Below are 13,115 nucleotides of genomic sequence, written 5' to 3' on the forward strand. Positions count from 1 at the left end.
ATTAATACTGATAGTAATAAAAAATTATATATATGATTTTTTTAATATGACACGGCAGTGTCACGTGGAACTGTCAAATCTAACGGTACGACTCAGATGGCCAAGTAGCAGCGAGAGCAACTTTTACCCATCTTCTTGAGAGAGAGAGAGAGAGAGAGAGAGAGAGAATGCAATTCAAAACGGATTTGTTACTTTGTAATTCTCTCTAAAGATGTCCTGATCCCACAAAACTTAAGGGACTTCACTCCGTCTATCTTCCAACTAATTCCTATTATAATCATGTCAATTGTGTTATTAAAACTTATTTTGGTGCTCAGATATATATATATATATATATATATATATATATTTTGGTGGATATTTTGGTGTTCAGATAAGATTTTGAAAGTCGCATCAAGCTTTATACTATTTAATTTCATTCTTTGAAGTTTGGATGCCTCGTTGAATAAAAAATGAAGTGCTGTTGTTTTCAGCGAAAAAATACTCATTATCAAGGTCCATGCATTACTCCATCATTAAATACCCAGAATAATAAAAACCCTTTGGTGACTGCGAAGAGATAAGATCAATGATCTGTCCTCATATCTATCCTCACCAAAAATTCATTAGATTAGTTAATATATACTGCAACAGCCCCATCCACATGATACATGCCGCTCAAAATGTGGCTCCACTTTCTTCAAGTGGTCACACCCAAAAGAAATATCTGCTAGATGATGATCAGTACCCTCTCGATCGTGTGGTGTCCAAAAATAAATAAATAAATAAATAAATAAAAAAGACGCCCATGTGTTTTCCATGAGTTTGACTTGAAAGTCTGTTTATTAGCAAATTTGAAAACATTAATGTAAGGTAGATAATTAGCGTATTTAGACAAAAGTAATATTAAGACGATCGAGTGATCTCTTCAAAGTCCTTTTGTAATATTACAATTTACACCCCTTTAAGGTAGAAGACGCAACAAGTAGACATGACTGGTCGATTTGTCGATCGAAATATTCAGGTTAGACATGTTTTCCAGCTTGGACCTCATGTGTAGAATCTATCTATGTACACCATTTTATCTGCAGAGTGAATAAAACGTGCTCCTTTTCATTCAAGCACCTAAGTTCTAACCCAATGCAATCAGTTTGTTTTATAGACTGTTGGGTCCGATGTTTTCATATATATAAGATGAGGCGCCCCTTTAAACTCATCATGATATGATCATGTACGCGCTGTACGTTTAACTTCACCAGAAGAGAGAGAGAGAGAAAAAATGGAATCATTTTACAATATATCTATTGCATTATTATCAAAATAACAATATTTGGAAAAAAATACAACACTAAAAGGAAATCACTCGTGATAATTACAGTGCAAGGATAACTCTGTCAAGACAAGAACATGACAATTATCCAATCCCATGGTCCCTTCTTCACACAAGAATAATCCAAGTTCCGTATTGAAAAACAAAAAAAGAACAAATAAAACAACAATGGTTTCTAGAATTAATATTGCTAGCTCTCGATTCTGATCATCAGAAGCATGCATCCAGTACACAACAGCAACACAAGGCAGCACAACTGCGCAGTAAACAGATTGATATATCGTAATGTCACTCATTTATCCAAAAATATAAATCAATAATAATAATAACAAAAAGATGAACAAATAAATTAGAAATAGATAAGAGATCAGATATAAAAGTACTGCTTACCATCCCTTCCAGAACCCTTCACCCCTTGACTTGGTTTCCACAGGGCCGTGAGGACGATTCTGAGAGTCATCTTTTGTAGGATAACCAGCCGGTGGTGGTACCACATAAGGACCTTGTGCAGCATAAGGACCTTGTGCAGCTGTAGATGGAGGTGGAGGATATGGAACAGAAGATTGACCAATTAATTAATAGGAAAATTAATTTATATTAATGGAAAAAACGAATGAAGCAAGTGATATTGGGTACTGCAAGGAGACCCATAACAAGATCATAATTGTATATAAGTATATTATATATTTGATGTCAATATATGGTATTAGACTCATTACCAAGGAGGAAATTATTGTCTTATTGAAGTAAATGTATACAGACATATATTGAAACATAGGGAGTTAATTATTTAAGTTTCAAGTGGAAATTAATTCACGTGTTTGAATTAGTGGTTGATCATATGATCTCATCTAAACAGTAACCATATATAGGTTTATCTTCTAACAAAATCAAACCTACTCCATGCACTTATTTACAGGTGTAGACATATATTATAATATATCAAACGGTGCTAGAAAATCCCAGGAGATAGATCTAAGACATGCACACACACATGACACATCCAACATCATCAACACAAACAAGAAGAACTTAAAACATGGTATTCACTAATTACCTGCAGGCTCACTTGAAGTATTCATCTTTGAGCAAATAAAAGATTAAGATCGCAAAAACAAACGAAAGATGTGTGTATGCGTAAGAAAAAGATGGGAAGGCCGGAAAGATGGAGTAGATTGGAGGGATGATCAAAGGGTTTATATAGATAGGGATAGGGTGAAGTGGTTGCTTCTGGGAAGACGGCGACACCGCGTGGGTATGAATACATATGACCGCCGTCACTGGCGAAGATCACGAAGAGAATCAGAAAAATGACAACGAAGCAGACAGATGGTTATTTGTATGTATTTATTTGTCTTGCTTACGTGTGGTCAGTGGCCGGTCCTTGTCGGTAACCAGCTCGGTATCAACACCTGCCCCACCCCCCATTTTCTCTTTATTTTTCTGTTACGTTTTTCATCGTTACAAGTCACGAAACTTAAAAATAGAAAGAAAAGAAAACCTTTTGGATTTGAACTTTTCTTTTCGATACGTATTTCTTACGCAAGCGCGTTCGAAATGCAACATTAATTAACGAAGAAGAAAGATCCTTCCTCAGCTTCTTTCCGGTTTTCGGGCCAAGAAGATGGGGTGTTCATAGTGACATATGGTATCTGTATCTTTGATGCAAGTCGTCGATATTCTCAAAGAGATTTGTTTAACTAATACTTCATTGATTGAATAAAAAAATAAAAATAAAACCCATTTTCCGAACAATCTTGATAATATGTAAAGTATAAGGCCTTGTCCAAAAAGCTTTTGGGGGTTAAAACTAAAAGCATGCTTCTGTTCTTTCACACTATAACAGAGACGGTACAATATGACTGATTCATGAGAAAAAAAGAGAGAAAATTTCATTCCTAAATCTTGAATATAACCAGATAATATATGTAAGTTTAATAAATCACATGGCAAAATAGACCATTTAAGTCCATACATCTCCGAAAAAAGGAAGCTTCTATTGACAGAAATTGCAACTGCCCTCAAGTGTAAGGTTACACCAAGTCATCAATGTCCGATCAACTGTCAAAGCTAAAATACTTTGGTCCCTCTTACCACCATAGTTGTGCACGGCGGGGAAGCACCCACAGCCTGATGCAGTGGGAAAATGGCATTAGAAAACCACCTCCTGTTTTGAGGGCCACTGCCTGGGTAGATACTGCTGTACATCCATTTTCTTATCAATCATAGCATTGTCTATCTCTTGCCAGATGGTTCATCAATATCCATGAATTCACCAGTTACCCTAAACAAGCACAGGAATGTTGCCACCATTAACACTAAATCATCATATAACATAAATACTTGGGAGAGCATATAGAATTGAGGGCACGATATTACAAGGAAATATAAATGTGTGATTGTCCCCAAGCGTCAATAAGGATTATGCACGAGAACTTGCAGACAGATTGTCTCTTTGTTGTTCAAGATCATTGAGTACATAAAAAAAAGGATCATTCACTACATGAATTTGTAAACAAGATTGATGCACACGTTTCAGAAGCTACATATCCAAGTTTTTCCCCACAAAAAGGATTGACTATCTCAAAAGAACAAGTTCCACAATTCTACAATTGAAGACACTTAAAAAGCAACTATCCTTTTCTCAAATTAAAACCAGATCCACAATCATCCTTTTAAATATTAATGATTGTGCGTACTCAAGCTAGGTCTTCAAATCATTCATTTGAAAAAAACTCTCTTTCTCAAGGGAGGCAGTGGGGATTCAAATTCCCTGTGGGAAAGGAAGTTGTCAAGTTGATCATGGATTATCAATAAGCACGGGAAAAAGCAGAATATTTTATGGAAGAACAAGCCTACTTAGAAATGAAATTCGGAAATTTCATTTTTCACCCCAAAACTACCACCCGATTTAAAATTACACTCTAAACTATCAAAACCAACATTTTGGTACCTCAAGCTACTAATTTATTTCAATTTGGACTCTACATCCAATTAAACCGTTAGATATTATAGGACCCAAAACTACTTTTCAAATGAATTGTTTTAAATGCCTTCACTAAATTTAAGAATAATAAAACGAAAAGAATAATAAAAAAAACTAAAAACTAAAATGATCAAAATTGAAAAAAGAAAAGAAAAGAAAACCGAATTGACAGAAATTGGTAGCTTGAGATACAAAATTGTTGGCTTTGGTAATTAGTGGTATAATTTGAAAAAAATGGTGGTAGTTTAAAAATGAAATTAACCTCATATAAAATTATCTATGCCAAACCAAGCTTGTTGATAAATAAATAAACCAGCTTTGCATTTAATAAACAATCATAACTTTAATTGAGTTACAAGAATCGAGTTCAAACTGTTTATCAAATAGCTTGGTTCATTGGCAACTCCATCCACGAGACTAAAGAGTAGATTTTAAAAGCATACCTATTATAACACAAGAAGGCGTCACCTATCGTTCCAGCAACCTTATTCCGAACCTTCCGAACACAAATCTGCAAATACAGCTCAAAAAAGTTCACATACGTATTTCCATCTATAACAACAAAAATAACAACAATCACAATGACCACAAAAGTATCACTCACTTGTACTTGATCAATAGGTCCAGCCTCTGGATCTCGATTACGATGAACTACGATCCCATTGTCACATTTGTTTATGAAGTGTGCACTTCCACTTATATCATACATATTAGGCGGACCCCCAACCCAATGGTGCAACTGTGAACCAAGGGGAGAAATTAGAACAAAAGAGATAGATACTCTGGAGCAAACTTACATATAAAAAAAAAAGATACTCTGGAGCAAACCAAAGGTCATCGTGACCAACCTGTCTAGGATGTGCCACGAACCAAACATGACAGGCATGGTGTTGAGCAAAACGTTTGACTTTGGTAAGCATCTGACTGACATACTCAGTCTCAGTCCTATAATAAAGATTTTGTAATGGTAATAAACTTTAAATACAGGCATCCAACACATGAAATGTTCAGGCAGAATAGCAAGTGTGAGGAGAAATATCACTACAGACTTTATGTTCACTTAATACTCTTAAAGGGGACCACTCCTGTTTCTTCTCCTAAACAACACACTAGCTACAAAGAACAGCAACACCAGCCGAGAGAAAACAACCACCATTCTGAAGATGCTAAAGAACCATTTCACTTGTTACCACATTGGTTGCCCATGCAAATATGGCAGATGAGAACTTGGCCAAAACGTTGGAGTCAAAGCATCATACTTTTGGGTATGAGATATGCTGTACACTACTGTCTTCTCACTCTTATCCTATTGTGCTGGAGTGGCATTGCCCATTAAACATTGAATTTTTTTTCTTAAAAGAATTGATCCAAGGGTTATGGATAGTGTCACATCAGCACAATAGGATATGAGTGTAGTATAGCATTTTCCTTTGGGCATAGGTATATGGGAGAAAGTATCATAGGAGATAAAGATTTCATCCTGTAAACTGGGAAGAGTGAGACCCATAAACAATTCGAGGTATCTTCTAAAGAAGTACGATCCCCAAGTTACTTCTTTAGGACCCTAAGTTTCTTCCTCTGTCAAGCCAAAAATTTAAGTCATTTATAATTACACCAAAGCCAATGAAACAAAGGGTTTCCCTTCATCTCTGCAGATGCAATGTTTGGAGCTGTTAAGCTCAGCTCAGTGACCATTTAGACTTGAAACTTTAGTAAAGCAAAACTGTCTTTCTTCAAGCTTGGTTTGATTGCTTCATGGATGGCTCATGACCTGTTTAACCTCTGCTTGATAACAGAATGATGAAGAATTCTGGGGACTGTAACGCAACATGTCTTTTACCTGATTAAACCCCAAACCAGTGTAATGCACCCACATCACATGGATCAAGTAAATCATCAGCTTTTTTCCAAGGGCATGTGAGCCGTAGAAATTGTTTGCACCTAAGGGTCAGAATCTTAAACCTCGGGGGAGCATACCTTCAAAACCAAGACCTTTACCACTTGAGCCAACTCGTAGGGGTTGACCAGGAGAAAATCATTATTAATTACTGACACCTACATTCAGGTCCATGATACCAGGACGATAATAGACCTCTTGGCCAATTGGAAAGGTTATATGGCAGTCCATAAATTGTAACATGGAAAATGGTCCCTATCTGTCTGGTGTGGAGTATTTAGAAGGAAAAGAATGATAGAAATTTTTAGAATCGTGAGCGAATTATGAAGGAACTTGAAACTTTGTTTTTCAATGCTTTGTTCCTTTAGCAGCTTCTATAGAATGGGCTGAGTTTTCATGATATTATTCTCTTTTTCCATTTCTACATAAGGGTTTCGGGCCCATAGTTTAATAGTTTAAACCTCATGATCTTTCACAAAAACAATAGGATTAAAGGCAAAATCAATCCAAGTTTTCACTTACTAGCAAAAAGCTACGCCAGTTTTCGACTTTCAAACATTACATCCCTCGATTTTAAGAAACTTACATTTTAGTCCCTCTCGTGCTAGTAAATGAATGGGAGAATTGCCACGTGACATCTCTATGCCATGTGTCAGCTTTCGATGGGCTTTTATGATATTCCAATAACTCCAATTGTAGCATTGACTAGTGCTTTGTATAACCCTATATGTGGCTTGAGCTTTCCTTGGGTCGATACAAATGGTATCAAAGACAACCCCTAACCATAAGTGTGAGACTTGAGTTGTGCCACATATAATGGAATGGTCTAGCGAGAACGTTAGGGTTTAAGGGGAGGATATTGTAATACCCCCGAATTGAGTATATAGGAGAATGGTGAATGGGATCCCATGTAGGGAGAAGTTATTGCTCTTTACAATGATTCCAAGAGCTCCAATTGTAATATTGACTAGTCTTTTATACTATATGCACATATATGACTTTGACTTTCTTTGAGTCGCTGCATAATTAAATATTAGGCGACCACAATGTTTATCATTCAACAGATTGATTCTATTAATGATCACACGTTTAAACTGGCAATGATTTCCCGAAATAATGGACAACAATTCACATGTAGCCACACATTTTCGACTAGGATTTTGCATGGTTCACATTTACTAACTGGAGACATCAACATATAACAAGACCACAGAAAGCCCTAAATTAAATACAAAAATAAAAAATAAAAAGAGTGAAAAGACTCACTGGCTTGTAGGACGCTGATGATCAAGCTCGTTGTAGGGATCAATTACAAGGCCACGCACTCCATGTCTCAAAACTGCTGCTTTTGCAAGATCAAGAACCCAGGTAATACTTGGAAGGGAATCATTCTCACACCTGTAGCACAGCCCATAAAACAGCCAACACAAATTATCGTAGGTAATAAAGTATAAACATAGTCATAACCTCATAGGCAATACAGTTACAGACCTCAGCATACAAAAGCATCAAAGGTTTTGCTCAAGGGGGACCTTTTTTATGACTGCTTTTGTATGCTCAAGGGGGACTTTGTTAGGTAAAAAGTTTTTATTTTTTGAAAAATAGTAGGCCATTCAATCATGCATGTCTTATAACAGGCTTTCTAGAGGATCAGAATGCAAGTGAAAATGTGAAACATATTCTGCATGAATCAAAGAGTGATTAAGGAGGATTTAAACTTGGTAGCGTCAGGATAGTCACAGAGAGAAATCTCGAAAGACTAGCCCACCCAAACCTAGCAGGTCATGTTTCTTTATATGTTGTTTCTCCTGTTCCAAATTATGTTGACAGCCGATGCCCCCTTCAGGCAGAAAGTTTCTCCCTCCAGAGAAACTATTAATTTTTAGACCCTATATACAACAGTTTTTAGCATAACTGCCCCATGCAAAGCAGCTTTCAAGTCGACTGAACATCTTGACATCAATACCACAATGGCAAACTGATAATGACTCCTGGGAGAGACAAGCTTTGTATTTTTTCATTCCCCTACTGCTGGAACGTTGTTATGGAATTTCCAGTTACCTTATGAGATAAAATGTGTTGCTCAACCATTGCTTCCCTTGCTCTAACTCTTCAACAGTCATACGTTCAACAGATCCACCATAACTTCAGTTAGCCAAGAAAAAAAAATACAAAGTTAATGAATGAGGTATGCAATATATTTAACTAAAAAAGTCACATATAGACAAATCAAGTCTTTCTGACAATAGATATATCATTTTCAGTAAAATCTACCGTCACAATCAGATGTAAAGTAGAAGCCAGTTACTTTCGATTTTTGATAGGCAAAATACAAGCCAGTTAGTTAAATATTAACAGAGTTACCCAAGTCTAAAGACCAAACAAACTTACAAACACGGACCATCACATATCACTGTGCCTTCCCCATAATCAGGGAAAGACAGAAAAACAAATAACTAATCTACCAGGACCACCTGCTCAACTAGTATTACCCCAAAGTAACTTAAAAGTCCGAAAGGAAAAAACAAAAACGTAGGGTGACTTCGATGAAAGCAATGAAAACAAAGAACTAATCAACCACAATCCACTGCTCAACTAATACCACCCCAAAGTAACAAAAATGTATGAAACGAAAAAAAAGGGGGGGGATAAAATTCCCATTTAATTCATGTGCATCCTGAGTTGACAGATTGCAAGATGTGCACAGAAAAAGAAAATAATTTTTTTCCTCTGGTCTGAGAAGGTTACAGGTTCACTGGGAAGTATATGAATTTCAAGGGGAATCTTACTAGTACCAATACAGCAATTGGTCTATAGGCCTCATCTTTGCAAGCAATAAAAAATGATATTAACCCAGACTCACCTTGCATTAAAGAAGGGCTTCTTTATGTGTTTCTCCAAAAGTTTCCTTGCATGTTCCCGAACCTATAAACCAATAAATGGTGAGGGATTGAGATGAAAAAGAATATAAAGAGGACCAAAGTGCAATGATGGGACAACTATTAGTAGTTTTTTATAAGCAAATGTAAACTTTTTTAACGGGTAAATATAAACATTATTGACGACAATAGGCATAATCCAAGTACACGGGTCATAACGAAGAGAAACACCTAGATGGAACTATAAGGAAATTACAGAAGATCAGTCCATTAAAATCTATTGTGATCAATGAAAGTAACAAAGTTCTGTAGAAGAATGTTTTGAGTTCATCCAATTTGCCTTCACAATCTTTGAAATGTATATTTTTTTTTTTCCTTCTAGCTACACCACGGTAGGTAAATAGAAGCCACCTTCTACACTTGCTAATTTGTCTATTGCCTTTTAAACCTCTTCAAATAGCAAGGACATCTACTACCTTTCTAGGCGTAGCCCATGCTATCCCTACAGAAATCATAACACAGAGCACTAGCAATCTCACAATGGAGTAAGACATGGTGTACTGTTTTCCCTCCCTTTTGGCGCATACAAAACCAACCCATAACAATAACGTGTTTCCTCAAATTATCCATGGTGAGAATCCTCCCTAAATAAGCTGTCCAAACAAAGAAAGCTGCTTTTAGTTAGGGGTGGCAATTCGTGTTTTCAGATCATGTTCGTGTCGTGTCAAGTCATGAACATTCAACTATATAGGTCAACCCGAACCCGACCCATTAAACTAAACGTGTCAAACTTTCAAACTCTAACCCGATCCATTTAGATAACGAGTTGTGTCATGTCACCCGTTTTGACCCGTTTAATAATTAATTAGAAATAGTTTGATACAACACGACTCATTTAAACTCGTTTCATGTAAATGGGTTGAACTAAAATACATAATTATCCATTTGACTTGATTAACATAATTTCACATAAAAATTAGAATCTGTATTTATTATTAGGCACAATATCTTTAAAAAAATAAGAATACTTACTAACAAAAAATATCAATAGTTTTCAAATTTTAACACATAATAAGACAAATATTACAAACACTACAGTAACAAATATGAGCATAGATCCAGAATTACAATCTCAACAATAAAAACATAAGCATACTGAAAAAGACCAATATTACAATCCAACAATAATAAAATTGTAAATTTGAAATAAAATATAAACAGGTCAAAACGGGTTGATTTTGGGTTAAGCGGGTTGACCCATTTATAAATCATGTCTTAACGGGTCAACCCGTTTTGACATGAACCCTTTAACATAAATCTAAACCAGCTAATTTTGTGTCGTGTTTGTGTAAGGTTCACGAATATTGTCACATATTGCCACCCCTACTTTTAGTGGTGCCTTACTCTTCCATATATTCTTCCAAGGAAAGAAATTAGCGTCCTGAATAGTTAGAGCTAGGTAGAAAGAACAAATAGCGAACCTCCCTTTCTCAAATGGACTCCAAAGAAGCTTGTCTACACCTTCAACCCTAATTTTCAGAGTAAAATAGATTGAAAAAACATGTGAAGGCATCAACTTCCCAATCTTGGGCCACTCTGAAATATGGATATTCCATTGAGAATAGCCATTGGAGAGTACCATTAAATCAGTCACCAAAGCCTCCTGTATCCTCACAATCCTATATACTTCTGGAAAAGCTTCCTAGAGAGCTCTCTCAAGTCAAGTTTCACCATATCATAGATCATGCCAAAATTTGATCATAGTACCATTGCCAACGTCAAATCTTATGTATCAAGTGAAGACCACCCAACCTTTTCCAATACTTTTCTACAGCTTTCCATATATCCCTCTACAATTATTATCACCACAAGCATTTCCCAAGTAGATCCTGATTGAACAAAAGCAAATTTCAGATACCCAAACCGCCCACAGAAATCAGGGGGAGAACCCAAGGATCTTTAATCAATGCTTCTCAATTGTTTACCCAAGTGGAGAACCCTTGTACAAACTACAAGGTCACATTTAGCAACTTAAGTACAGAATCTGACCACTTGAGGAGGGAAAAGTACAGAGTATGACCATAATCCCCAAAAAAGCACAGATAAGGTCAACGGACCCCAGCGACTCCGCCAAGGGACGTCCGGCTTTAACCCCCTCTCTGGCAACCAGGTTTGTTCGCAAAAACTGACCTGGATGAAGCTCTGTTCTTTTACTTTAAGAAGATGAAGTTGGAGCAGTAGGGAGTAGTGGACACAGAGGGATTTGATAATGATGACGCGCAATGTGGACTCGTCTCAGTTGGAAGGCGAGAAGTGGTTGAAAGTGGAATCAAAAGCTTTTGCTTTTACGAAAGTGGGAAGAAATAATTTTTGTATTTCTGAACGTAGAAAAAGGATAGCTAAGTTCATGTGTCTAGGGGGGATGACAGCTTCGTGGGTAGCTAAGGGGATTGAGGATTGTTTAGAACTTATCTGTCATGAAGGTTTCTTCAGAGAGTTAAGGATGGGTAATAGAGCTTTTATCATTCAACATCATGCTAACACAAGGGGTAGCTTTCTGCAACTCTCAGAATTCTGGAACGGAAGGAGGAAAGGATTGTTGATGATTCCGGAGGGCGTTAATGGCATTGGATGGAAAGGCTTTCTGCAGTCCATTCGAAGTGTTACTGGGGAGTTTGGAAAAATAGTGGGAAGGCCGTCCTCAGTCAAAGGTGTTTCTGGTAGGAACCCATGTTTGGTGGCCTATGGTCAAGCCACTAGCCAAGTCAAGACAAGGTTGGACAGCCCCAAAACAACCCCACGGGCATGCCATGGGGCCTGCCTTGACATGCCCAGGATGCCCAAGGAGGTTGGTGACCAAACCAGCCCATTCAGCATGGCCAGAGCGCACAGCGCGCCCAGCACGCATGCCGCGCGTGCGCACGCCTCGCCTGCGCCTCGCACGCACGCCTCGCCAGCGTCCCACGCGCACAGCCAGCGCGCGCGCGTGCCCCAGCACGCCCAGCGGCCAGGCCCCTGCCTGGGCCATGCCAGCCATGCCAGCGCCCAGACCAGCCCAGGGCCCTGTCAGCCACATGCCAACAGCCAGCCTAGCCCACCCATGGGCTCATGCATGCCATGGGTCAACTTGGCCCATACCAACTATGTTATTTTTTATTATTAATTTTTATTTAATTATTTATTTTCCAATGGACCTATTGGAGGTTTCCAACTTGTAATCCCTATAAATAGGACCCTTAGTCTTTGCATTGATATATTTTGGTAAATTCCCTAGTGGGTAGGCTATTTTGTTCTTGAGATCATCTTTTGGTGTTAAAGCCACAGTTTTAAATTTCGTACCGTACCGGCCGGTACGGCCGAAATTTTTCGTTTCGGCCGTCCGGCCGGTACAGGTACTATACCTGTTCCGTACCGGCCTAAATTTCGGCCTGTACCGGCCTATATTTCGGCCGGTACCGGCCGATATTTCGGCCTGTGTTTTTTTTTTTTTTTTTTCGTTTTTTCAAACTACAAACTTATTTTTTAACCCTCAATTCAGACTAAACTATTTATAATTTATATATATATGTATTTGTATATAATTTATTTATATATAGACTATTATTTTAGAATATAATTTTTATATATATTTATATATATAATTTATTTATAGATCGACTATCCCGAAACGCTATCCCGAAACGGTACCGGTACCGAAATATTTCGTTCCAGTGCCTTGACCGGTACGGTGTCCGGTACGGTATTCAAAACATTGGTTAAAGCACTTGGGCTTTTTGGGTGCAATTCGTGAATCCCAAAGAGAAGATCACACCTTGCAATTTGTGAATATGTGTGGTTCAATCTATCTATCTTGTTCTTGCAACTTGGTGCAATTCGTGAATCCAAGTTGTGTTTATCAATATATGAGGTTTATTCAATTCTTGTGCAATTCGTGAATCAAGTATTGAATTATCTTGTTTGTTCTTTAGTTCATTCAAGTAGTTAAGTATTATTGATTTTGCTCTTGAGTGTTCTTCAAAGTGTTCTTGAGTGTTCTTCATTTGT

General features: G+C 37.4%; 2 protein-coding genes across 2 annotated transcripts in view; both read right to left on the reverse strand.

Annotated features, from left to right (window-relative positions):
- Positions 1 to 1,312: 1,312 nt before the first annotated feature.
- On the reverse strand, positions 1,313 to 2,601 carry LOC121249826 (cysteine-rich and transmembrane domain-containing protein WIH2-like). Its single transcript, XM_041148633.1, has 3 exons — positions 2,367 to 2,601; positions 1,700 to 1,838; positions 1,313 to 1,565 (listed from the first exon to the last, which is right to left on the reverse strand). Exons 1-3 carry the CDS (start codon positions 2,389 to 2,391, stop codon positions 1,520 to 1,522), a joined length of 210 nt encoding a protein of 69 aa, XP_041004567.1. The 5' UTR covers positions 2,392 to 2,601; the 3' UTR covers positions 1,313 to 1,519.
- A 578-nt stretch (positions 2,602 to 3,179) lies between these two features.
- The window catches only part of LOC121249825 (twinkle homolog protein, chloroplastic/mitochondrial), a 28,916-nt gene continuing 18,980 nt past the window's right edge, over positions 3,180 to 13,115 (reverse strand). The window contains 7 exon segments of the mRNA XM_041148632.1: positions 3,180 to 3,593; positions 4,739 to 4,806; positions 4,900 to 5,034; positions 5,144 to 5,240; positions 7,459 to 7,590; positions 8,254 to 8,337; positions 9,056 to 9,117. Coding sequence (XP_041004566.1) covers positions 3,545 to 3,593; positions 4,739 to 4,806; positions 4,900 to 5,034; positions 5,144 to 5,240; positions 7,459 to 7,590; positions 8,254 to 8,337; positions 9,056 to 9,117 — 627 coding nt within the window. The 3' untranslated portion in view covers positions 3,180 to 3,544.

Source organism: Juglans microcarpa x Juglans regia, chromosome 2D (assembly GCF_004785595.1).
Source record: "Juglans microcarpa x Juglans regia isolate MS1-56 chromosome 2D, Jm3101_v1.0, whole genome shotgun sequence".
NCBI classification, from domain to species: Eukaryota; Viridiplantae; Streptophyta; class Magnoliopsida; order Fagales; family Juglandaceae; genus Juglans; species Juglans microcarpa x Juglans regia.